The 25,951-nt window shown below is 39.6% G+C and overlaps 1 protein-coding gene across 2 annotated transcripts in view; it reads left to right on the top strand.

Moving 5' to 3' along the window:
* Window positions 1-25,312, top strand: part of NRP1 (neuropilin 1) — a 137,522-nt gene extending 112,210 nt beyond the window's left edge. The window contains exons 12-18 of one of the 2 annotated variants that reach the window (XM_033105713.1): window positions 1,356-1,460; window positions 5,911-5,970; window positions 11,928-12,065; window positions 16,029-16,300; window positions 16,784-16,880; window positions 19,014-19,064; window positions 21,167-25,312. In XM_033105713.1, the coding sequence (XP_032961604.1) occupies window positions 1,356-1,460; window positions 5,911-5,970; window positions 11,928-12,065; window positions 16,029-16,300; window positions 16,784-16,880; window positions 19,014-19,064; window positions 21,167-21,456 (1,013 nt within the window). In that variant the 3' untranslated portion in view covers window positions 21,457-25,312. Of the gene's footprint in view, window positions 1-1,355; window positions 1,461-5,910; window positions 5,971-11,927; window positions 12,066-16,028; window positions 16,301-16,783; window positions 17,176-19,013; window positions 19,065-21,166 lie in introns of those variants that run through there. The other variant, XM_033105712.1, reaches the window with a different exon arrangement.
* The last annotated feature ends 639 nt before the right edge of the window (window positions 25,313-25,951 follow it).

Here is a 25,951-nt window from a genome sequence, read left to right as displayed (position 1 = left end):
TACTATTTTCAACTTAATCTCGGTACTACCCTGGGCCACTTCCAACTTGGAACCCCACCTTTGTAGAAACCATAATGAATGAAAAAAAGAAGAAAAAAGAAACAGCAAGCTGAAGAGACAGTTCAAAATACTTAAAAGTGGCACATTATCAAGACACCTTAGTGAAGACAAGCATCTGGATCGCCAGAGAGGATTCTATGGATTCAGTGAGAGCAATAAGTAGAGCCCGGAATATGTGTGTATGCTTTAAAAAGTGTCGACTGTATGCCTAAACAGTGTCTATAACATCTGTATGTGCTGGTTTCCCAGTTATTACTGGTGTATGCTTTTGGGTAGTTAAGGAAGTTGAAACTGGCTACATTTCTACATTTGTCATAACTCTGCTCAGTACTTAAGCACAATAACAAACAATGCCAAATTTTTATTGAGAGAGCAGCAGTTCCCAGCACATTCCTGCTGGCCAGAAGCTATTAGAGAACAGGACCCCGCTCTCAGCATCTTGTCTGGTTCTCAAACATCAAGAGAACTGTACATTATCTCCAGTCTCGTAAAGTGAAATGTAATGCCGAAAACTGTAAAATATTAAACAGATTGCAAAAATGAATAACAGGCTGAAAAAAAATAGACTGAACTAAATTTAAAGAACTTCAAAAGCAGTCTTTGATTAATGTTGGATACCTTTCATCTACAAACTCAAAGATATGGGAATACCTGCCAGCAGTGGAATGCAGTCCTCTGGGAGTTAAGTAAAATGACCCCAGGATATCTAAGACAAATCCTCCCAGACACCTGCTCTGGAGAGGGATCACAAGTTGATGGAAATGGAATCACTCTTTAAAAAATATATAACAATACTGTACTAAAAGTGAATGATGGGACTTTCTTTTGGGGAATAAAATTATAAATTATAATATGAACTTAGCAAACTTAGTAAGTACTAAGCATTTAAAAGAATTCATGACAAGTGAATTCTCTAGTACCTTGAAAATGAAAGGAAAAACAGTTCAAGCAATATGTTTACTACCAAAGTTCTCAACCCCAGGGTCATGAATAAATAACCAGTGAGAATTTAAGAACTTTTCAGAAAAAGGATGTTTATGTAGATAACAATGTAGAAAATGCTAAGGCAGCCAACTCTATTCAGCAGATATGGATCAAGTACCCAAACAAAGCAGTCCCCAATGGATTCTGCAAAATCCAAATCTATTTTAGCTCCTGAAAGAGAGGTAAGCCATGTTCCTGGCCTTCTTGCCACAGATTATTCAGCAAAAGTGTTAGCAGATTCAACAGCCAGACCAGAGGCTTGAGAATACATTTCAGAGGTGTGAGATAATGATCCTTGGATCTTGTTTCAGCACCTACAGCTGGACCGACCACTCCCAATGGGAACCTGGTGGATGAATGTGACGATGACCAGGCCACCTGCCACAGCGGAACAGGTGATGACTTCCAGCTCACAGGTGCAGAAACCATCTTCATCCCATTGCTGTGCCATTTCAGTTCATGCTGTTGTGGAGACCAGCTAATTAATGCCTGTCCGCGTCTGTGTCACTCCTCATGGGGGTGGGCATCAGGGTGGTGGCAGAACTTCCCCAGCAGCAGAGGCAGCCTTGCCAAACATGTGCATCTTCATTTCCTCATGCCATCCATGTAAACAACTTGTTCTTAATAGCCACGGCCATTTCAACCAATCATTTTAACCCTTTTCAGAGCCAAGGCTAGAATTAATTGAATAAGAATTTCTCCATGGCTAAACATGCTTAACAGATTCTCATCTCCCCCACCCACCCCATAAGATATGTACATAACCACACACTTTGTAATGTTTATTTTCATTTTCTAACAAAGATCAAGAAAAAAAAATTTTTTAATAAATTATATTGGGGAACAGTGTGTTACTCCAGGGCCCATCATCTCCAAATCATTGTCCTTCAATCTAGTTGTGGAGGACACAGCTCAGCTCCAAGTCCAGTCACTGTTTTCAATCTTTAGTTGCAGGGGATGCAGCCCACCATCCCATGGATTTCCGGCAACCTTGTTGTTGAGAGCTCACGCTCTAACAACCAACTAAGCCATCCGGCTGCCCACAAAGATAAAAATTTTTGAGTGGATCTTTTAACCAACTAATTGATGAAATTAGGCTTATATTTGAAATGCGGCTTTTAAGTTAGGATTTTGTAAATCATTTTACAATAAAATTTATATAGGCAGCATGCGTTGTCATTTCACATTACCACTGACCAGCAAATATATCAGGGATGGTGTGTGCCAAATGCCTCACTAATTAATTTAGAGTATTCCTCCATAATATTTTAAAACCCTAAAAGCTAGAAAGGGACCTCTCTTCCACTTGGAACAGCAGAGGAAATGTTGGGCAAGTGGGGAATGGGATTGCATCATTTGGAAATTGGCCAAGGCACTGGGATTTTCACACCATTGTTGCAAAAGGTACCGTGGGACCTTTACTGTTACTCGGGTCAAAATGCAGTTTCATATAGCATCTGACTCTCATTTTAGATTCAACATGAGCCCTTGGATGCAGGTCTGTATTTTCACCCAGAAAGGACTCAAAGAGCCCACATAATTAATTTTCATGGGTGAAACTGAAGGTGTTACCGTGTAACTTCATAATTGTGCCATGTTATTGGCCAATGCAATTCATGTAAAATCTGGAAGGAAATGTCCCAAAGTACATTTCGAATGACTTCAAAAGCTTTCCTCTGAAGGAATGAGAGAGCTCTGCATTCTGAGATGGAACAAGGGTATAAAATCTAGCTCAGAAATTTAGTACCATGTACTAGGTTTACATTGAAATCTCACCTCCTAAGGCTGTCTCCCTGCAAATCTCCAGGATAATCACTTACATTCATGTGGCCAATAAATGTTACATTGCTATGGGCTTTTCAAACAGAGCTTGTATGTAAGTAGCCACAAGCCACCAAAATTACTCTAATTAATGCAAAGGCATTTTCTTTGTAAGAAGTTAAGTTCAAGCTGAAAACCTGATAGCTGATGTTAAAAACAGTACCATTCTATGAACCAGATCCCGTGGAACCTTCCCAGAGTTGCCTGTAAACACTGCCACAAACCTCAGGCTTTATGCCGACCATGTCACACGTTTGTAGTGAAATTCCTCATAAAAAGGAATGACTGCAATCATCACAGGATACCCTTTTCAATTACCCTCTTGTGGAGAGACTTCTTTTCTTTGTATACCCTAAAGTGGTCAGTTAATATTGATTAGAACAAAGCCTCAGATTTACTCCTCATATCAGAACAACCAACCTTCTCATTTTTGCCTCGGTTCATGACTGAATCAATTGAAACTGAAGCCTTTGAATGAAATAGGGCAAGTATGTTAGCCTGGAGCAAACTGTGTATGGCAATGAGTTACAAACCACAGAAAATGGGTCATTTATAGTGGAAACACTGGCTATCCTTTAAAAGTATAAGGTTATGGTTTATCTACAGCATTTAAAAAATTATATCTTATATAGATAGAAGAAAGTTCATTCTAATTTTTTTGGCATTTTTTTACGTATGACCATGGCAAAAAAAAAAAGTTAAGTTATTTTATCAGGCCAGCACATTTGTCTCAATAATTCTATCAATACATGCATACATTAGGAACTTCTGGGGGTGTTCATAATGACCACGTAACGCCCCCATCAAGAAGGAATTTTAGAAGGCATTTCATGCTCCCTGTTCATTTATTGCATTACAGTCAATTTTGCTTTATGAAGCTGCTTGTTATCCTTTTCTGAAAAAGGGTGTGCTCATATATAAATGTTTGCAAGGAGCAAAGCCCTTACCCAAGCAGGTATCTTCTCACATGTGAACAAACCGTCTCCTAGGCATACACACAACCTTGCACTCTCTTTGCTCACTCTGGCACAGACTTTACTGTCAGAGCTGCAACCTTTGAATGTTCAGTACAATAAAAGCAAACTAAAAGCATTCTCACTTTAACCCTGATAGGTGAGCACATGGAAATTGGGATCAAGGCTTTCTATAGTAGCATTTAGTGCCTTAAAGCAGATGTTGTTGCTTTAATTTCTCCGCCTAGGGTGACCTGTTTGTATATAGAAGGAGATAAGTACTGTAGCAAAATGCTCGTTACTTATAAACAACACTGAATTCCAGGTGAAATGTACCAAATGCATGGAAATGAGGAGAGGTTTTGCTCTCCAATATTTGATTGCCAAAGTGAAGTTACTCATTTGCAATTGCCCTTGAAGTCATTAGCTAATACAATTAACTTCAAAGGCATCAGGAGGCCAAATTTCCTACTGGATCTGTATGTATCCAACAGCAGAATTTGGCTCCCAACCTATGACAAAACTGATAATGCATATCACTTTTAAAGAGTGAATTTTCACCTTGAGTTTTTCTCCTATAAGACCACTGGGAACAGAATGCTGATGTATTCTGGCCTCCCTCCAATTCTGCCATTAAAGATTCACCTTCTTAACCCATAATATATATAATTCCTCCTTTCTAGTGCCTGCCTCACTGAAGCCACGCACATGTGTGACCACTCAGCCGGCACATTTACTGGGAGAGCAGAGGTCACATGACTTGGTGCTGCAGCCAATTAGCTCAGAAATCTTCAGACTGTTCCAAGAGGACGAGTTTACAGCTCTGATTCATGATCTGGATGATTTCTGGTCTGTGGGAGCGGTAGGATAGGACTAGGGCCTGGCCAGAACAGAGCTGATCACCAATCTTTATTGAATGATACTATTGGAAGGTGTATAGTGGCACCTTATAACCAACCCAGACTTTCTGTGACAGTCAGGGCCCAGCCCATGCCCTTACCCTCAGTCTGCCCAGGACTTTATGTCTTGGGATAGCAAATGCATTATCACTGACCATGATCTGCAGTGCAGATACAGAAGGAGAAACGCCTTTCCCAAACACCTAAGTAATAAACAGCAAACCAGTGTTTCTCAAGCTTTGTGGATTATGACACAATTGAGAAGCTTTCAAAAAAACAGATTTCAAGGGCTTACCCCTAGAGATTCTGGTCCTCAGTGAGACCTGAGGGTAAGTAGTTTGCAAACTGCAATTTCAACAAGCATTCAAGTGATTCTTGTGGTTGGTCAAGTTTAAGAACACTGATTTAAACAGAAATATAATGATGAAGAGCAGAAAATGGAAGAATTGAGACAAAGAAAAAGAGGGTACAGCTAAGTTTCCACATGGTCCCCTGACCAGGAGTTTCTAAGTTGACACAAACTGATTGAAAGCTGACGTTGCTCAGTGTGTTGTTTGTGCAATCTCCATCCAGTTCCTTGGAACTGTGAAGAAATAATTCTCCCTTCCCTTTTCCTGCAGCTTCTCCAAACCACATACTGGGCAGAATATCTGTCCTTGGGGAAAAATAAACAACTTTCGTAGCCAAAAAAAAAAAAAAAAAATGGAAATACTACTGCCATCCACTTTAAACCTTCGGTTTTTAAAATAGACTGTGGGACCAGCCTTGCAACTCCCCTGAAGGCACACATCTGAAACCTTGGGAAACTATTTGAAGCTTAGAGGTCTAGGTCAGGTTTAATACCCAAATCACTGAGGACATTTGGAGGCCTTTGTTTTTCACTGCTGCAATTGCATGCCATGCTCAGCCTGGGAATCCAGGAAGCCCTTGGAACGAAGTCTCAAGCTCTCCACACTGTCTGGATGCTTTATGAATCAATGTGTTGGGTAAAAACTAATAGTTTCTTTGAACTTGATATTGTGGTGAGCAAAATTTAAGTGAAAGAATTACTGTAGCTGGGATTAAAGGGAGGATTTTCTATGGAAAATGTTTGCCTCTGTCCAATGTATGTAAGCAGGCAGCATTTCTCTAAGGCATATTATCAACAATGCTTCCTTTTTCTCACTTCTCTATGTTACTGTTTTGTTTTTCAGGTGGTACCACTGTGCTGACCACAGAAAAGCCAACCATAATAGACAGCACAATCCAATCAGGTATCAAATAAAACAGAAAATGTGGTCGATTTCCCCCCACCAAAAAAAGGAGCCCATTGCTATGCTTCTGGGTTTCAGGTTCCTCAAAGTCCTAAAAGAGAGATGCCACACAGCATCTGGTCTCCAAGCATGAGCCATAAATATTGCTTTCTTTCCATCCACATGTATATGCGGCAGGGAGCGAGATTTCCTGCTCCATCAGTAATTGCCAAATGGTGACAATCCCAGCTCCCAACTGAAGGAACAGGATAACATACTGTGTTTAAATGCAGCACATCTAGGACATGGACTGTGTTTGCAAACGATAGGAGAAGGAACTCTCACAGGCAGCAGCCTGACTATTTTCATCATCATTCTGCAAAACCAAGACAGGCAAAGTTTGTCAGTTTTGCCTGCCACAGAGTTGGCAGTTGTACAACAGCATTTCCAGTGGGTGTGCCACGAAATGAGGCGCAGGAAGCCACGGCTATAATTGTGCGTGGGGAGGGGACCACCCTTGGGACCGGCACCTCCGCATCCTTTTATTCATAGAAAAGCATAATGACTTTTAAAGCCTTTGGTTTACTGTTTATCAAGGCCAGCCACAGTTAAATGGTGGCCTCCCTCTCCTTCTTTGTATTTTGTTAGTATTCTGTAGGATTCTTCCCCACAGACTCACATGAAGGGAAACAGTCAGTATAAGCAATCAGAGGTTTTAAATACTTTAAAGTTAATCATTAGAGTAAGGTGAACAGGTCAGCTTTCCAGCTTCTCCCATTTCCTTTATAGACTCTCACTCAGCCGTGGCCTCCACAGTCATTTATTAATGGGGCGTGTGGTGTATATCAACGTTTCCTCAACACGCTGACACTACCCAGCTAGGCAGAGAGTAGAAAAGACTGCCCTAATTAGTATGCTTCCTTAAAGGACCTTGTCACCGTTGACCTGATTAAACTGCAAAACAAAATTCTCTTCAGTTGGACTTAACCCCAAGTTTCCCCATAGTTTGCTCAGGTTGACAAAATTCCTGCTACCACACAGCTCAAACACCCCAAATACCGAAAGATGAAACAAAAGAATAATCTGTTCACTTAAATTCAAAAGACACTCTAGTCCTACCCCCATCTTTTCATGTTATAAAATGTGGCCGTAATGGATTCTGCAGCCCCCTGGGATGGCTGAAGCTAACTAATGAGTGAAGCTCTGCCTCTCACTTGCTGCCTACCTTTCCTGAGAGTTCTCAGCTCCCTCAGGGTGGTTTTCTGTGGGATAACCAGCTGACTCTCTATGCCTCTGTAATTGGCAAGAGGGGTAAGGTGAAAAAATGAAGGTCTGATAATGTAACAAACATTTTAATTGTGGTTTTAATTTTTTCTCTTGCCAGAGAATAAATTAAAACCACTAGAAAGTTGCCAACTAACTTGTTTCATCTCGTCTCATCGCTGGCCTATCAAAAGAGCTAGGGATAATTTAAAAAGTAAAAGGGAACAACAGCTGTAGATAAAATGGAAGGGTATATCAAATCGCCAAATGGGATCATTCTCCCTGAAGGTGGAAGGTCTATATCATAAGAGCAGGGATGACTTTATGAACACACTTGATTTGTGCATGAGCTCAAGGCCACTGGTGTGATGGTTTCACAGAGGAGCTTCAGGGCCAGATGGTCATCGCATGTCTACTACCGTGTTTCCCTGAAAATAAGACCTAGCTGGACAATCAGCTCTAATGCATCTTTTGGAACAAAAATTAATGTAAGATCTGGTCTTATTTTACTATAAGACCGGCTATAATATGATATGATATAATATGATATGATATAATATAATGTTATGTAATATAATATAATATGATATGATATGATATGATATCAGTTCTTATATCATATAAGACCAGATCTTATATTAATTTTTGCTCCAAAAGGCGCATTAGAGCTGATTGTCCGACTAGGTCTTATTTTCGGGGAAACACGGTGTCGTCAGAGGGCAGATGTACAAATCATAAACCAGTAAAACCCATTGCTACCACCATCTGAACAAGTTCATGTCAAACCCCAGGGCTTACTGATTGGGTCCGTTTTGAATTCCACGGTCAGCCCAGAGCCCTTTACGAATCACCCTGGTTTCCTGTTTTTCCATTGGCTGAGTCACAGATCTAGGTCCAAGTCTTTGTTTGTGGATAATGGGCTGTCTGACCGTCTTTGATTGTCACCTTCTGACTCAGGCAATGCTCAGAACGCTTCATGAGGACGTGAGAGAGTGAGGAAGAGGCCAGGTGTAACTCTGAGGTGTCCCCTAGTAGTCAGGTTCACTTGATTGATACTTTGTTCCACACTGTTCTGTAGGCTGCAGATTCTTCAGGCATCTTTACAAGCAGCAGAAAATCAGACTGCTAAAGTGTCATCATAATCTGATTTTGCTGAAGCCATTATAGACTCAAGCAGAATCTCAAGATTTCATTTTGAGGATTCTTATCAACATAATAAACTCAGTGGGCATATAATATTCATATACTGTCTGGGTTGTAATCAAATGTATAAAAGCCTGTGAGTTCTCTGCCAGGAATTGACAAAAACCCTGCATTTTATTTTATTTTATTTTATTTTACTTTTATTTTTTCATTTTAATAACATTTTACTTAACCCAGTATATCCAAACCATTATCGTTTCAACATGTAGTCAATGTAAAAAAATTAATGATGAGATATTTTACAGTATTTTTTCACACTAATCCTTCAAAATTTGAGATTTACTTATAGTCCATTTCAATTTGGACCCATCACACTTCAAGTGCAGAGTAGCCGCGTTTGGCTTGTGACTGTCGTCTTAGACAGTGCAGGACCAGTATTTAATTTGGCTTAATGAAGTTGTTTCATTTCTGAAGAGTAGAAAACATGGCAGGAAGCTAAATAGTTTCTTGTAGTGTATAGTGGGAGGAAAAAACATGTCCTAGACTTGGGTTCGTTTAGTCGGTCATTCATCAGGTATGTATTGAGCACCTACTTTGTGCCGAGTGCTGTGGTCTTGGCACTACAGCCAACTCATACAATGAGTTGGAGAACCCCACATTTTACATCCAGCTCCCCCTGGTGAAGCCTCTTACCCTCTGAGGATCTTCAAACATTCCTAGAGCAGCTCAGAGTAGATTCATAAGCTATGATTACGTGGGCCTTGTTTGAATTGCAAGTCCAGTCTATGTGTAAGCGAGTTAACACACTCAATGGAAGTTTTGAAATCCAGATTTCAAAAAATTAAATTAAAAATTAAATCCTTGTGCATATATGGTGCTGATGATTCAACGGCAGGCAAGATAAGTTCCACAAGCACAGCTGGTGCTTGCTCACAGCGGCTATAAATTTGTTTTAAGTTCAGAATATTGTTTCCTGCTATTTTTAAGAGTCAAGAAGGAATTTAGCCAGATTATTCCCAATGAATTTAATAAGAATTGTGCAGCTACATGGCTTCGGTAATATTTTGAAGATTTAAAGGTCAATAGCCCTATATACTTATTTCACTTGTCCATTTGCTTTTTTCTCTTCTCAACTTTTATTTTACCTCTTCTTCTGTCCTTCTCTCTTTCTCTGTTTTGTTTTTCCTTTTTCCTTCCTATAAATGTTTATGTGTATTTGTGTGTTTAATAACCTTTCTAGCCAGACTTAAATTTTCAACATTGAGCCTCTCTCTCTCTACACCCCTCCCCCATAAAATGCATAGAGTTTTTTTTTTAATTTTTATTTTAAATAAACAACATTGCCAAAAATAAGTTTTATAATCCAGACAAGAAGTAAAAGAGTCGTAAAATATACAAAGTGAGAGCAGTTCTCCTTGTTAGATTCATACAACTGGAAAGAACTTTGGAAGATAAAAGCAAACTGCCATTCACTGCAACAGAAAGAATGCCTTTCAGGCAAAGTTGCCCCATGTCCTGGTGATTACAGAAATATCCAAGTTCACCTATTTTATGACATCACCAGAATATTAGCCAAAATAGTGGATGATGTAGTTTTCTGTACTAGACAGTAAATTTAAGGTATCAACAAGGTAAATATAACTAGAAATGTGTGTGCTGTAATGGCTTACTGCCCTCCTGTATGTGCATATTTTATAAACTACATTTAAGGAGAAAACCCAAAAGCACACACACATTAAGATTTTCCAATATTAACATTTTCTAACATGAGACTATGCAACAATACATTTCTGAATCATGGGCGTTGACATCTAAGGCTGTTGAACCATTGAGCCACTGTGCAGTTGACTTTACTTCATCTGCATAATTCGATCTTGCTGCACAAGTGTGGTAAATTTTGGAATTTCACGGTTATGAGAGACTAGACATGAAATATAACTCTCCAGTGACACTGTGGCTATGAAGTATAGCCCTTTTGCACTAATTGAAAGCGTTCACATTACGCACATCATAGGGCTTACTCGTTTACTTTCTCACATTGGCCCTGTGCACTATTTGGGAGGTCACATTGTCATTGGAAGGGAGAATCCATCCTTCTCAGTTCTGACAATTCATGTGGTACATTTCTTCCAAAATTTTACATTAGCATTTGAAAAAAGTTCCTTGGAAACTAAAAAGGCAAAGTAAATCATTTTTACCTATTCAATAAATCTTTCCATTAAAATTCCTTTTGCCATCCTTAAAGTGGCAGAGGGACAATGGAGTCCAGGCTGAGGAGAAAACAAGGAATTTTTTTATTAAACGCTTGGGCAAAGTTAAAGAAAAGATCATAACAAGACATGCTCTCAGCCTGTTATATGTTGTGCCCTAATACAGCATATAATACCACACTTTCCTTATTGTACACAGGGATGGTTTTGAGACATTTTGAAGTTCCATCGGCAAGTCGCCCTAGGCACCTTTCTATTTCAATGCTGCCATCTTGTGGACTGCCTAAACTCAATGAGAAGCAATGACCCTCCCACCCTTCATTAGAGAAAACAGTTGCTTTTGTGTTTCATTTTTTTACATAGGAGGGGGAGTGAGACTGACAGAAGCATGAGCATCTCATCGTTAGGAATATTTTCATTGTAAGCTTAAATTTACCAAAAAAATTCCAAGTATCAGTGATTTCATTTTTTCCATACTTCAAGCTCAAGTACTTTCAAAAAGAGGGTGGAGTAAAAAAATAGAGATTAAAAAGTCTACAGCCAAGTAGCACTTTGGAGAACACACAAGAGAATCATTCCTGAGAATCCATTCATTCTTTCCTTTCAGATCCCAAAGAAAGTGTTTTTAAACATTAAAAAAATTAAAATGGGTGGCTATTTAAATGTGCTTTGGTTTTACATGACCTTGCATTAAGGCTTAAGTGGGGTGAACAATTTATATGCAAATTTTAAAATACACTGAAAAAGCAGAAACTACACTTAAAATAAATTGACCTGATATAAAGCACAGAAGAAAAAACAATAATCTTAAGAAATGCTTCAGAGATCTGACATTAAAGACCCAAAGCATAAACTGTTATGGTGAGAATACAGATAACCCCCAGGCTGAGGCATTTAGCTGTCACATTTCTAGACTTTTTAGGTTCCCAGGTTGATTTCTAACTAAGATTTTCTTAATTGGTGGATATTCAATTTATATAATTCATCCTCAAGAACAGAGTATCTTTCATATTAAATACTATGGAAATAGGGAGAATGCTACAGATAAAATATACATGCTTTGGAAAGTAACCTTCCTGGAAATTTTATATAAAACCAACTTGGCAGGCATTCCATAATCTTTTTATAAAGCTGGGTTAAAAAAAAAAATTACTAAACGGGATTTTGCAAACATTTTGACGTCTCCATACATCTTTTGAGTTTCCTGGTAATCCTGGATTTTGTGGCTTTCCCAGAATTTTCAAACAGACATTAAGTTATATAAATTGTGCATTCCATGAACGAATTAAGGGCCTTTTTGACCTAAATGATTAAATTTGTCTTTTTCTGCTTGTCTCTATTTTTCCTTTCCACCCACTGAAGAGTTTCCAACATATGGTTTTAACTGTGAATTTGGCTGGGGTTCTCACAAGACATTCTGTCACTGGGAACATGACAACCAAGTGCAACTCAAGTGGAGTGTGTTGACCAGCAAAACGGGACCTATCCAGGATCACACAGGTAATGCAGAGTTCACTGTGGCCTCATTTCTTTGAATTAGAGGTGTCACTGTGGAGGGTTTCCGAGATGTGAGAATTTAGGGGGTTAGAAAATGCTGCAGAGCATTTACTCATGCGTTTATTTTCTGGAATTAACCAAACTCTCTTTCCTAGTAGAGATATTCTTAGGCCAATAGGTAGAAAATGCTGATTAAATTTGGCAACTGATTGGCCTCCCTGAAAAATAGCAAACTGGGCAAAGATATGTGAATTAATACCTGTTTTATACTTTTTCTGAGGTTTTTTAATGAAAAATTCAACATATTCAAAAATAGAAAAGAAATAGTAAAACAAACCCTACATATGTATACCCCAACTCCAACAATTATCAAATCATAGGACTCTTACTTTATCTCTCTCATCCCTGACACTGGACTATTTTGAAGCAAGTTCAGACATATATTATGTTATCTCATTTATTTACAGCTAATCAAACAAAAAGTGAGCTTAATACTTACTCTCTCTGTGGACTCTTGAAGTGGTGGTGGATAAAGGTGGGATGGCATTCTTACTCCTTTGGGAAAGATTTTAAGTCGAAGCAGGTAGAAACCTCACTACACTCCAGCTCACAAACCACACACCTTCTGTCTTACTTTCCCTCTAAGATTAATTAGTTAAGGACGGATGGGTTGGGGGAGAGAGGGGACAGCCACGCCAGTGAACTCATCTATCCACTGCCATCTTGTTTTCTTCCTAGTCATTTCATCTTGAGGTATGGTGTAAATAACCAGCAGTGTCCTGCAAAAACACACATAATACATCCTCTCTCTCTCTCTCTCTCTCTCTCTCTCTCTCTCTCTCTCTCTCCCTCACACGCACACACACACGCATGGAACACCCAACCCACAAACATCTACCCTACTCATCGATGCTCACAGAACTGCTTACTCACGTAGTAGTTTCCCAAAGATACCCCAGAGGGGCCCTTGCTATTGCTGAGAAATCTCACTGAGCAAAGTTCCCCTCAATGCTTGTGCTTTGGGCAAATGGGTCAGTGGGCCAGTGAATGGGCAGAGGGTACTTCATGCCTTCCCCATTTTGTTGTTCACTTTTCTGCCAGTAAATATAACTATTAAGTAGGTTGAATAGGCCTCCTTCCCCCACAGCCTAGCTCCTTCCCTAATGAGAATGACAGGGAAATTGGATAAAATTGGACTCCTTCAATTCTGAGACACTTTCAATTGAATCTTAAGACAAGCAGGTTTAGAAAACTTAAAATACTTTGACTGTAAATGGCACTGTACATATAAATGGCATCAAATTAACCAAATGCAATTAGCTGGAATGAAGGCAGTAATGGTGGAAAAATTGATGCAAAGTGGAGCAAAATGGCTCAGTAGGATCTGACATTCAAAGGAGGTTAAAAGCTATGTTACCAAGAGACAAAAGCTAAAAAGCTTGCAGAAGTAAAGTGCTAATTGAGAAAATGAAGACAGAGTTCCTGACCCAGAACTGTGATAAAACCCCTGAAAGGAAAAATATTAGTGCTTGATGTGTTGAGTATAAGAAAAGAAGGGCTTGTCTTAGATTAACAGCTGATAAATATGATTCCTTCAGAAGGGTTTGTCTTTTTTGTTCTCCCAGACACCCAGATTTACTTGGCTGTAGTGCCAAGCCTGCCCTAACTAGAAAGAGCCTCCCACTGCACTAGAAACACAATCATTTGCCAAGAGATGCGTGAGCCTGACATCTGAAAGGCAGGAATTTAATAACATGAAAACGATCTAGATGAAAAGAGCCATACACAGCACGCATGCACACAGACAACATTAGATAGTGTGCAGCACTTTGCAAATCATACATGAAGATTTTTATTTTTTAATTAACACTACCTAGGTACAATATCCTGTTGCCCAATTTTGAATGTATTTAAAGGAATCCGACTTGGTTTAATGCGACTTCTGAGAATGAAGCAAGGTGTCTCCTCCCACAGGATTCATGAAGCCCTGCATGTTCCCGTGTTCACTGAGCATGTGTTACTTGAGTAGCCTGGTACATGGCAGATGCTGTGTGGGGCACAGGAGTGACACCTATCAAGGAGGGTGGCCCTCCCTTTCAGGAGCTCACAGTCTGGTTGTGGGTGGTAAACAACCACAGTGCAGTGGAACGAGGGTACCCAGTGGCGATCATCAGTGGTGAAAGATAACATAGGAGGGGTCAGAGAGAGCAGTCCTTTCTCAGAGACAGTGTAAGCTCGGCTCGAATAGGGAATGATGTGCAGATGTGAAGAAGAGGACGCTGTGTTTCAGTGGATTGCCAGTGGTGTGGTTTGGACAGATTCCTGTGTGCAGCAGTTAGATGTGTGGCAGGGGAGGTGCGGCTTGTGTACTACATGAAGAAGTGTGGATGGGCTGAAGACAGTGAGGAGCCAGAGAAATGTTTGAAGCAGAAAAGTGACGTGAGCCCATTTTTCAAAGTCCACAATGACAGCAGGGCTGCAGCCAGTACAGATTTCACAGTCTTCCTCCTTCTACCCATGTCCAGTCTTCTTCTTTCTACCATTTATTCTCTGATTTGCTCAAATAAACTTCATGGGCTAATAAATGCATTTCCTCTCTGCAGATCTCCAACTTCAGTCTTTTTCCATAAGATTGGCAGTGGTGGGGGCAGGCAGAGGCAAGATGGGTGCATTGTTTACCTCCGTCTTAGTGGAGTGATCCACTACTCATCTCAGTGAAATGGTGTTGTCACTCACACAGGTGACTTCCACTTGGTCAATTAGTGGGATAAGACAAACTCCAGGAGTGTCTGAGTGTCTGAGGGTTACAGAGGACCCTCCGCAAACACAGAGAGCATCAAACATGTTGCTGGAGCTATGATTTCTATTTCCACCCTCCTTTTATTATTCCACCCGTTGGTTTCATTAAGCGTGTTTTGGTGTGATCGCATATAAGCAGCCAGGTGAGGGTAGAAAGCTGCCCGCTGGACGCTGTTGACACGGGCGAACAGGTACAAGGATGTGCCCACATATGCACACTGAAAAATTATGTCACAAGTACACAAGCCTCCAGGACAGCCAGCAAAACAGCCCACTGTCTACTGAGGTCTGAGCATCAGATTCACACTTACATCAGGTGAGGCATAGAGTAGGTGATTTCTGTGTGCAGAGCAAACAGTGAAACATGAATTGTGTGTTTAGACCAGGTGGTAGCAGGAGGAAATGTTCCCACTGGGGGTAATTAAAAGCAAAGCCAAGAGTAAGTCCTCACGGTTCTGCAAGTGTCTGTGTTGTCAAAATGCCATGTTCTAATAAGCCTCGAAAATGCAACCTTGCCTCTCTGTGAACCAGAAGCCTCCATCACACAGGAGCGGGAACACAAGTGAGATTCAAGTTCTCAGGTTTATTTCAGGAATTTATAAGCTGTTAAAATAAACTAGTGAAAAATAATCTGAATTTGGAAAAGGAAATCACTGGATTATTTGGAAAAACTGCAGCTTTAGTATTATCAAGCTGTTATAGTGACCAAAGCATCATCAACCCAAAGTCCTGTGCTCGCACGATAAATAAGAATACATCTAAATTATTCTGTTTAATGTCTGTATTCACACAGGTGCTGCTGAAGCAATCTCAAAGTGGCATGAAAATAGGTCTGCCCTCTGCTTTCAGTCTGCTGGCAACAGTGCAAAGGCTGACTTAGTCACAGCCCGGGTCCCTATGACGATGCATTCCCAATGAGTGGTGTCTGACGTAGTGCTGCTTTGCAGTCTTTCTCCAATCACATGTCCATTCACAGAAGCTTAGAGCTGAGCTCTGGGTACCAAAGAGGCTACCCAACAGCTGCAGACCGTTCCCTTTGCACTGCAGGTTTGGGTTCTTGGTGCTCAAGCCCAGGAGAGAAGGCTTGAGTGGGGGAACTTGAAAGAAAAGAGATAAAGGAGTCATAAATTTGGCCACTCTCCCTGACAGTTGTTTTTGTCGCAGCAGGAGATGGCAACTTCATCTACTCACAAGCTGATGAAAACCAGAAGGGCAAAGTGGCTCGCCTGGTGAGCCCTGTGGTTTATTCCCAGAACTCTGCCCATTGCATGACCTTCTGGTATCACATGTCTGGTTCCCACGTGGGCACACTGAGAGTCAAACTGCGCTACCAGAAGCCAGAGGAGTATGACCAGCTGGTCTGGATGGCCATTGGACACCAAGGAGACCACTGGAAGGAAGGTCGTGTCCTGCTCCACAAATCTCTGAAACTTTACCAGGTAAACCCCTTCCCTAAGGTGGGCAGGGCGGCTGCTTCAGGGACACTGAGGTCGTATTTTGAAGGTTGTCAAATGAGATGCTCGAATCACCCCAGAAATTATTTCAGGGGTTTCCTGAACATGAGATATTGCTGCAATGATGATAATCTCAGTAGTGCATTTCCGTCTCCTAGATTACAGCTATAGAACCAGTTTGCTGAGATCAAGGGAAATGCTACTTTTCATCTATTTCTGTTTGTCTCAATGATCATTCCTTTTATTTGCTGCTTTTTCCAGTTTTAAATTTTGTATCATAAAAAGAGAGTGTGAGGAGTTTTATGCCATCACCAAGGCAGTTAATAAGGATCGAGGAACAAAGCATGTGCTTATGCGAAATCTCATGCATTTAATTTATGTGTCATAGCTTGAGCTAACAAGCATTTGTAAACACTGTTATTTGGGACTGAACATTTAAGTACTATGAAAATGATCTCATTTTGATAGGTGATTTTTGAGGGTGAAATCGGAAAAGGAAACCTTGGCGGGATTGCAGTGGATGACATTAGCATTAATACCCACATTTCACAAGAGGACTGTGCAAGTAAGTACAAGTGGTGTAGACACCTCCGGAGCACTTGCCCAGGGCGTGTCTCTTTCCGTGGGCTGGTCTTTGTCTTGCTCATTTAGACCTAGCACTTCAATGTGGGCTGTGAGCACACCATATGAAATGTATATTCCGGTGCAAGAGGGCAAAAATCAGGTCAGTTTATCTTTAGCTACCCCATTGCCTAACCTGGTTCATTTAGAATGTCTGGTTGGTACCTACAAAACTACTTTATGATGTGGAATCCAAACATCATACATAGCAAAGAAGAAAATCTCCGTCTACAGACTCTATACACCAGGCCAAAACAATCTGATGGAAAGTAGAAAACTCAGACATCTGGATAATTCCAAAAATCTGGGTGCATAAGCAAAACAGCAGGCCTTTGAAAATCTTGATCACAGTGAATTTAATTAAGATTACATTTTAATGAACCATAAAAGCCATAATTCTTTGCTTTATTACAAATAAGTAAATATTTCTGTCTCTGAAAATAGTTGAAATGATTCAAAAGAATAAATGAAATTTAGAAACTTTGCCTAGTATTTCAGAGTTTATGGTGTTTATCGGTCTGGTGTGTATGGATAAAAGTCTGACATCGAAAGCCAATTCATATTGTCTAGTTCTTGATATATAATTATAAATAGCATCATTAATGGCAATGTAATAGCACGGGAATTAATCTTGAGTTCCGTTTGCTACACTTAAACTTTGTTATATATTATTATATAATAGGATGTTAATTGTAACCAACTGGAATAAGCTGATTGGGTGAATTTAAGACAAAGGAGGCCTACTGGCTATAATGGGTTTTTGGTCATTTCAGCAATTTACAAGGCATTTACTATGCAATATATTAAATATACATAATCCCTAAAGTGGCAATAATTCGATAGGGTTGATTGAAGAAATTGGGGGGAATAAAAGAGCTGTGAATAAAAATCTGCTTTTGGGTACTATGTAAGGAAATCTATTTAATGCCGTACTAGTTAGCAAATCTTCACAGAAAATGATGAGGCTTAATATTTCAGCTGCAACTACTTTATACATGACCCACATCCAAGTTGCATTGCTGTCAAACGATGTATTTCATGTAGCTAGCTACCTCGTGCATGGTAATTCCAGTGCTCTCCTATTCCAAGATGAGAGTGACGATGGTTATGTTTTTGGAATGTAGAGCTAACTCCACAAACTAAAACAAACAAATAAATTCAATTCAGTTCAACAAGTTATAACTGACAACCTACCGTATGCAAAGCAGCATCCAGTGCTCCAGTGAACATATGGAGAGCTAAGACAATTCTATGAGCCTTTTTCTTTTCGTGTGTCTGGTCTACTTAGCTGTAGTTGTCATTAGGCACAGTACTCAAAAAGTCGCAACTAAAGTACCATTAAAACACTTAATGTTGCAGTGCCATTAAAAAGATGTCTAAAGTAATTATATAATTAGTCATCAAATATGTATTTTCAAATATTCAGCCATGGATGCTATACGATTATCAACTAGTTATTAATTATTCATACATTAATTCAACAATTATTTGTTGAGGCACCTATCATGTTCCGGACAGTGTTCTTTTGAGTACAATAAACAAAGTACTCAAAAGCCCCTTCATTCTACTCAGAACCATAAAGGACGCTAGACTCCACTTTTTCCAGAGATTTTTTTTTTTTTTTGGTAAGACACAGGACACGGTTGCTGGCATACTATTTGGGAAATCAAACTAACACTCATCAAACTGAGGAAGCTGTTATCTACAAAAGCACAGTCTGGTAGCCATATGAACAACCCCACTTCTGTTTCCTATTTTCACCAGATTTCCCCCACACTCCAGATGCCAAAACCATTTCTCTCTACCCTTCTCTTCTAAAACAACACACTCTGCTATCAGCAGAGATACCTGGATTTAGATGTGACACCAACTTAATAGTCACTGAACACCACCTTACCATTGCTTTATAGTTACGTGGTACAGGCGATTGCACTAACCCAGCTGAGCCCTTGGTGTGTGTGTGTGTGTGTGTGTGTGTGTGTGTGTGTGTGTGTGTGTGTTAGGGTTTATGTAGTTTGTATGTATAATATTTTGTTGGCAGTTCAAATATCTCTTTCAATTTTGTTTGACTTATCAGGACCGGCAGACCTGGATAAAAAGAACACGGAAAATAAAATTGATGAAACAGGTAAATTTGTCTTCCTGACCAACATTTAAAAAAAAAATTTCTGTGGCTTTCATTATATTTATAAAGAAACTTTCTGGAACTCTAATATACTAGTATATCAAAGTGGTGCAAATAAAATACGTCCTTGCCCATGATACTGTGGATTAGATTGTTGTCACACAGGGATGGCCCTCTCCTAAGCTGCCCGAAGACTTGGGGAGCCTCTATGACAGATCTGACTTGTGTACATGGTTGAGCCCAGGGGAAGGGTGCCAGCCCTAGCCCCTCCCTCCCTGAGCTGGAAGAGAACTCAGAGGATAATCAAGTAACCAGTCTCATTGTATAACTATGGAAACAGAAAACTAGCGAAGGCTATGACTTACCAAAGACCTACAATGATTTTCACACAGTAATTTGAAAACAACCCAAATATTTGTGTCTGGTTGATATCCAGATACGGTCTTTAAAGGACTGGAGCCCAGTGTCTGCGATAATGTGTTGAATTTTGTCCATCTGTTCCCATCCTCCTCTACAGGAACCCTAGTTTTGTGATAATGATGATGATGATGATAAGATTTATTGAGGAGCTGGTATGTTCCAAGCACCTTATATACATTATCTTTTCTAATCCTCACGGCTGCTTTCTGAGATATAATTATTCCCATTTTCAGATGATGAGACTGAAATTCAGAGCAGTGACTTCTCTTAAGTAGCATAGCTAACTCGGGGGTAGCCTTGGACTTGCTTGAAAATGTGTTTTCTTTGAACACTGTTTTGTGATCAAATTGAAGACATTTCATCAGAGTTAGGCCTTGTCTGACATTATTTTATTCCCAGAAGTTTCCTCACCTCCAGGCTAGCAGCTGTGGGGTGTTGGACAGTTGCTCCACTGTTACTCTCAGCTGCTCCCGCAGCTCTGCACCCTGCTCAGAAGCATTAGCATCTATTGCTATTAGCAATGTGGTCCTACTATAGCCAGATTTGGACTTGATAGAAACAGATAAGTATGGCGCTATACTATGCTGTTAGTAATATTTACACGTGGATCATTTAGCTTAGTTACATAGCCCGCCTAGAGGTTGTTTCAAAACAATGTTTCATCAAGGGAGAGAATATTAATATGCCCCCATGGCTTGTTTGCCCCTGTTTAGGGACTTGCAGCTCATATTTTTAGTTTTCGTTGATTGGAATCTTTGTTGATCAGAACACCACTAAGTAAACACCGTGCACATTACACATTAATATTTTAGTCCCGTTTCTAGTACCAGGTAATTAGGCTCAAAGCTCCCATGTTCATAATTTCTCATGTTCCACTCTAAAGAAAACATTTCCCCAGTGACTGAACTGCAGGGCAGTGTGACTGTCTCCAGTGAAACCACCAGGCTGCAAAGATGCTGGTTATTCAATGTGCTCTATTCAGCACAACACAGACACGGTCTCCAGACTGGAGCCAGCACCCTTCTAAATGGCAGCAGCAAGCATTCCCGTGGTCTGAAAGATCTCTCTTTGTTGAGTGAAATCACTGTAGACTTGGGGGGAAACTTGCTTGACTTGAAGATTTTACATGTGGAAGAACAAACACGTGTTTAAACCACACCAGATACTGGACACAGAACCTCGTGGAAGGGCAGCTTGGAAGAATTCCTCGTGCCTGTTTGGGGATTGGACAAAGACAGGAAAGAGTTAAATCCCCTGCCACACAAATGTGTGACTGAGCATTTTGCAAAGTTCAGTGACTGCATATCTGGCCAAGGACTAACAACATAGATTACAATCTAGCACAGATGGCAGGCTGCATGAAATCTGAATTAGATTAGAACATAAACCTCACTGTTTACCCAGAATCAGTTGTTTCCATGTGCTAAGCTAGCTGTCACAGGGCACCAGGATCCTCACCTCCCACATCTTGATTCCCAGCAATAAGTGAAACACAAACCTGGGTGTCTCCCATCCATGGAGGAGCCAAACCCCAATGCAGAAATCCCCCGCAGGCTTCTGAGGAGAGGACAGACAAAACGAGCCTGTGATTTTCTCCTTTTTCTTTCCCTTTTCTCTATTTTTCTGTCTACTTCCATCTGGTATGTTGGCAGTGCTCATACAGCCCAATTTGTTTTTCTGCACAGGGAGCACCCCAGGATACGAGGACACGGGAGAAGGTGACGAGAACATCTCCAGGAAGCCAGGCAACGTGCTGAAGACCTTGGACCCCATCCTCATCACCATCATCGCCATGAGTGCGCTGGGTGTCCTCCTGGGTGCTGTCTGTGGGGTTGTCCTGTATTGTGCCTGTTGGCACAACGGGATGTCAGAAAGAAACTTATCTGCCCTGGAGAACTATAACTTTGAACTTGTGGATGGCGTGAAGTTGAAAAAAGACAAACTGAACACACAGAGTACTTACTCCGAGGCATGAAGGCAGACAGATGAAAAGTCGAGTCAGAGAACTGAGGTGGAAGGACGTGACTTGAGTGTGTTGATCTTCTTTCACTGTACAGGCTGGAAAATGCGTTGATGACGCTGAGCCAGGCTTTTCTCAGGAGCTTCAATGAGTATGGCCGACAGACAGGAACAAGTTAGCTGTGTTAACAATCGGAATCATGTACAGTCAGCTTTTTTCCTTTGGTTTCATTTGAATAATCAAATGCTGGTGTTGAGACCAAGTATGATTGACTTGATAATTCATTTTGACTCCCCTTCTCCTTCTCTCTCCTCTTTTATGGATTCTTTTCGGAAACTGTGCAAAATCCAAGATGCTGGCGCCAAGTGTATTCAGTGTGGCCCTTTAGACGGACGTGCTGCCTGTAGCCCAGTGCCCATAGTATATGAGAATAACCGCATTTCAGTGGACTCCTGAAGCCGTACCTGTGTATAATTGCCCGCGTCGTGCATAGGCAACGAAGGAGTAGGATGTTTTATTTTTAAGTACTGTAGCCTCAGTACCAGTATAGTGTGTCAGCTCTGTTTACGAAGCAATACCGTCAAATTTTCTTGATGTTTTCCAGTGTTGTACTAAACCTCGTGCTTGTGAACTCCATACAAAAAAACTGTGCCATCACCAAACACTGCTGGCAACTGGCTGTCCTGTCGACAACCACATCGAAAAATCCTTGGCACTGGCTAGTCCATGTCCTCTCAAGTGCCTTTTTGTTTGTACTGGTTCGCATTATGTTACATTAACGACCTGCTCTGTTTCTCACTGGTGAAAGCCCTACTCTTTAATCAAACCCTGGTGGCCCACTGACTAAGAAGAAAGTATATTTTAGTGTGAGACGTCAGCCCCCGGGAAGGCAAGGGCTCCGAAGATTTGGCAACGTGGCTTAATTGTTCTGCTTTTTCCATAGTTCGAGTTCATGTCTCTTGATCCTTTTGTATAAAGCTGCAATATTCTCTCCTCTTGTTCTTTCATATGGAATGTATTTTCAAATGTAAACTCTTTCTCTCCTATCTCTCCGTCTTTTTCTCTCTTAGAATTTAAGCATTTGCCATTGTCCAGAAAAGAAATTTGCAGCTTTAACCTGCTGGTAATGGCAAATAATTTTACTAGACTTTATGTTTAAAAATAAATAAGGGAAATTTCTAACTCTGCCCTCCAAAGTCTAACTTTGGTTTGCTTGTTAACTGGTTAAAGTGACAGTATCTTTTTTCCTTAAGCCATTTGTCTGTCTATTCCAATCAAAATGACCTTTGACAGAAACATTTGCATTTAATAGAAATAGTGATAAGTTGAGAGAAGAAATAATATGAATTGGCTTTCAAGTGAGACCCAAAGGAAGGACTGAATACAATTCTCCAAATATCCCAAAACATGAGATTTTTACATCCAAATATGCAAAAATGACCCATGAGAACCTTCTTGTTTTGGTACTGGGTCAGACAAAGGAAGTGGAAGAAAGAACAGTTAATTTAAGAAAGCGACTATAAATCTTGGTGCCTGGTGGTAAAGTGTTTTCAGATAAGAGGGTGGGGGAAAAATGAGTAAAGTCAAAACAAATGTTTTTAAAAATCCATTCAGCAGAAACCTGAAAAACAGAGACTTGGATAAATGCTTCTAGAAACTTCCAATTGCTCACAAAGAAAAAGCCTGACTTGGGGCTGGGAACACCTAAGCCTCTAACAGCTCAGAGTAGTAAGCATCTTATCAGGCAGCATGTGAATTAATCCAAAGAAGCTTTGGTTGTTTTCAGTGTATTTGTGTCATGCCATGTTGTACATAAGAACTTTTAAATCTTCCTCCCTTCCTGCATTGCTATAGGTCTCACTCAAATATATTTGTGGGAGTCACTTTTGCATCATGGACAAGACAGTCCATTCATCTTGGTTTAATTGGATTGAGAATGCCTTTTGTTTCCAGGAAACTATTGATCATTATGTAAGAATAGATTTTTGTCCACAGAGACATTCATTCAGTTGTTATAATCATAGCAGGACAAAAGCACTAAGACTTGATTTTATTTTAAGGCAATGGACTTAAAGTTGTCCTCAGCCAAGGAAAAATGATACTGAAACTTTAAATTTTAAAGTATCTTGCACTGATAAATATATTTAAAAATTATATGTTTATAAAGTTATTAATTTGTAAAGGCAGTGTTACAAAATGTTCAGTTTATATTGTTTTAGATTGTTTCGTAATTTTTAAAGGTGTAAAATAACATATTTTTTCTTTATTGAAATCTATAAAACTTTCTGTAGTAAAATGTTTTCATTTTACTGGTATATTATTGCTTCATGTTTTGTACCATCATAAAATTTTGTGCAAATTTTTTTTACAGAAATTTTTATTTTCTATGACAATATGACACTTGTAAATTGTTGTTTCAAAATGAACAGCGAAGCCTTAACTTTAAATGACATTTGTATTCTCAGACACTGAGTAGCATAAAAACCGCATAGAACTGAACTGTAACTTAAATTCCAAACTATGACTACTACATTCCAAAGAAACAGTTGAATTAAACATTTTCATAAAATATCCCAAAACTGATGGCTTTTATTATATTAGCTTTGTTATTGTTAAAGAAATTGGTATTATTCCAGCATCAAATAACTTTCAAGGTTTTTCTAAGTTCTCTTTTAAAAATAATATCCTAATAAGGAGAGAAGATTAAGGAGACATTTCCTGCAGGTAGAAATATCAGCCCAAACTGGACACTTGCCAAGATAAGAAACAGAGAATTTGACCTTATAAGTGGAAAATTTTCAACCTTAAATCTTGTGTCAAATGTTCTATATTCCATTAGGTAAAGTTTTATTTTTTTAATGAAATTCACAAATACCTATTGGTAAGTGTTGTTCTTGTAAAAAAAATAGGTAATAAATCTGATGGTGTTTATGCTGTGCCTATCTGATATTTAGGTGTAAGGCAAAGTTGAGCATGGCATTACAACTGACCATTTGTAATGCTTAGGAAAAATTCTATTTCATCTGGGACCAAAATAATAGTAATAATAATCATTAATAATAATAATACCAATGATAAAGACAATAGAAGTATTGAGCCAAAGCATGCTGAATAGGACGCTGTAGAAAGATTGTTCCGACGATATTGGCCTACCCTAATCCTCATATCCACAGACCAATAATTCTTTCTTTATCTTCCTTTAACTGTAGGAAAATTTATTTGGAAAGCATAGGAACTCCATGAGAGGTAGGATGCTCCGCACAGCTCTTCACAGTAAATCAATATTCCCACTTTTTTCTGGACGCTTACACCTTTTGCACCTTCTAAGATTTAACAAGAATAGGACATGTTCCCTGCTGGGAGGGTTTTTAGGTCTCTCTGTTTAAAGAAAAGAGCCAGAGATAGAGATAGAGATAGAGCCAGGTGATTACTTTACTGAACTTATATTTACGCTCATGGATGTTTCCAAAAAACATGATGACTTGCAAGGAGTCTATGAGAATTAATCCAAAAATACTTTCTGAAAAATGCCACGGCCTTTGGTATACTTTACTTCTGTTTCATTGTTTGAAAAGATCTTAAACATAGATGATTTTCACTTTTTTCTTATCCCAAGTAAGCTGCTAAGCTAGGCCTTTCTTACTGGGTTTAATGAGCTAAGTCACTGTAAAGTATGTACTTGAATATTAAAATTGTAATACTCAATATATACCGATAAAAGATGAATACAAGTCACGTTTGACTTCGCAATTACAAGAGGTGCTCAAAGTGGTTACCATCAGCGTCCAGACACTTCTGATTACGGCGAACGACTGCTTGAGTAACGGTGACGAAAGTGTCCACTTGTATACATTTTTTTGGCACCCCCGGTATGTCATGAGGATTGAAACATTTAACTTAAAATATGAAAATGATTTGTTGCTCCGCCTCCTGTCCTCTGTGCTAACTTATTAATCATCGGTTGGGCTGAATTGCACTACATCTTTTTGCAAATCAAATGGGCTTTGTAACATTCCATAATGTTTCTGCTTCCCCATGGTAATTATAGCTGTTGTGCTGCACTAAACAGCAGTGCTACCAAGAATTACATCTATTTTCCTAAACTACATCCACTAAAGGATCTTAAGCAGCTTTTCAACTTGGGGGTTGAGAAACCTGAGTGAAGAGAGCCTCAAATTGAGTAGAACTGAGCACCAAGAAGCATGTGAGACTAGGATAATTATCTTTTTCTAACATTACAAAGAAACATTGCAAGAGGATACAAATGAGAAAGTCGTATTATCCCACGCATGTCATTTCTCAGTCAGCAATATAGGCCCTATGAATTGATCCTATTATTTCAAGAGAGGAGTAAACCCCACCTCATGAGAATCTTCTACAGTGATGGCAGTGTACTTCTTTAATTTGAGAGCATTAGCTATTTTCACAGCAGCTCTGTGTGGTAAGTTTTGGAATTATTCCACTTTATTAACGAGGAACCCAAATTTTAGGGAGGTTGAGTGATGAGTTC

Source organism: Rhinolophus ferrumequinum, chromosome 5, assembly GCF_004115265.2.
Source record: "Rhinolophus ferrumequinum isolate MPI-CBG mRhiFer1 chromosome 5, mRhiFer1_v1.p, whole genome shotgun sequence".
NCBI classification, from domain to species: domain Eukaryota; kingdom Metazoa; phylum Chordata; class Mammalia; order Chiroptera; family Rhinolophidae; genus Rhinolophus; species Rhinolophus ferrumequinum.
This window is presented reverse-complemented; position numbering and strand designations above follow the sequence as displayed.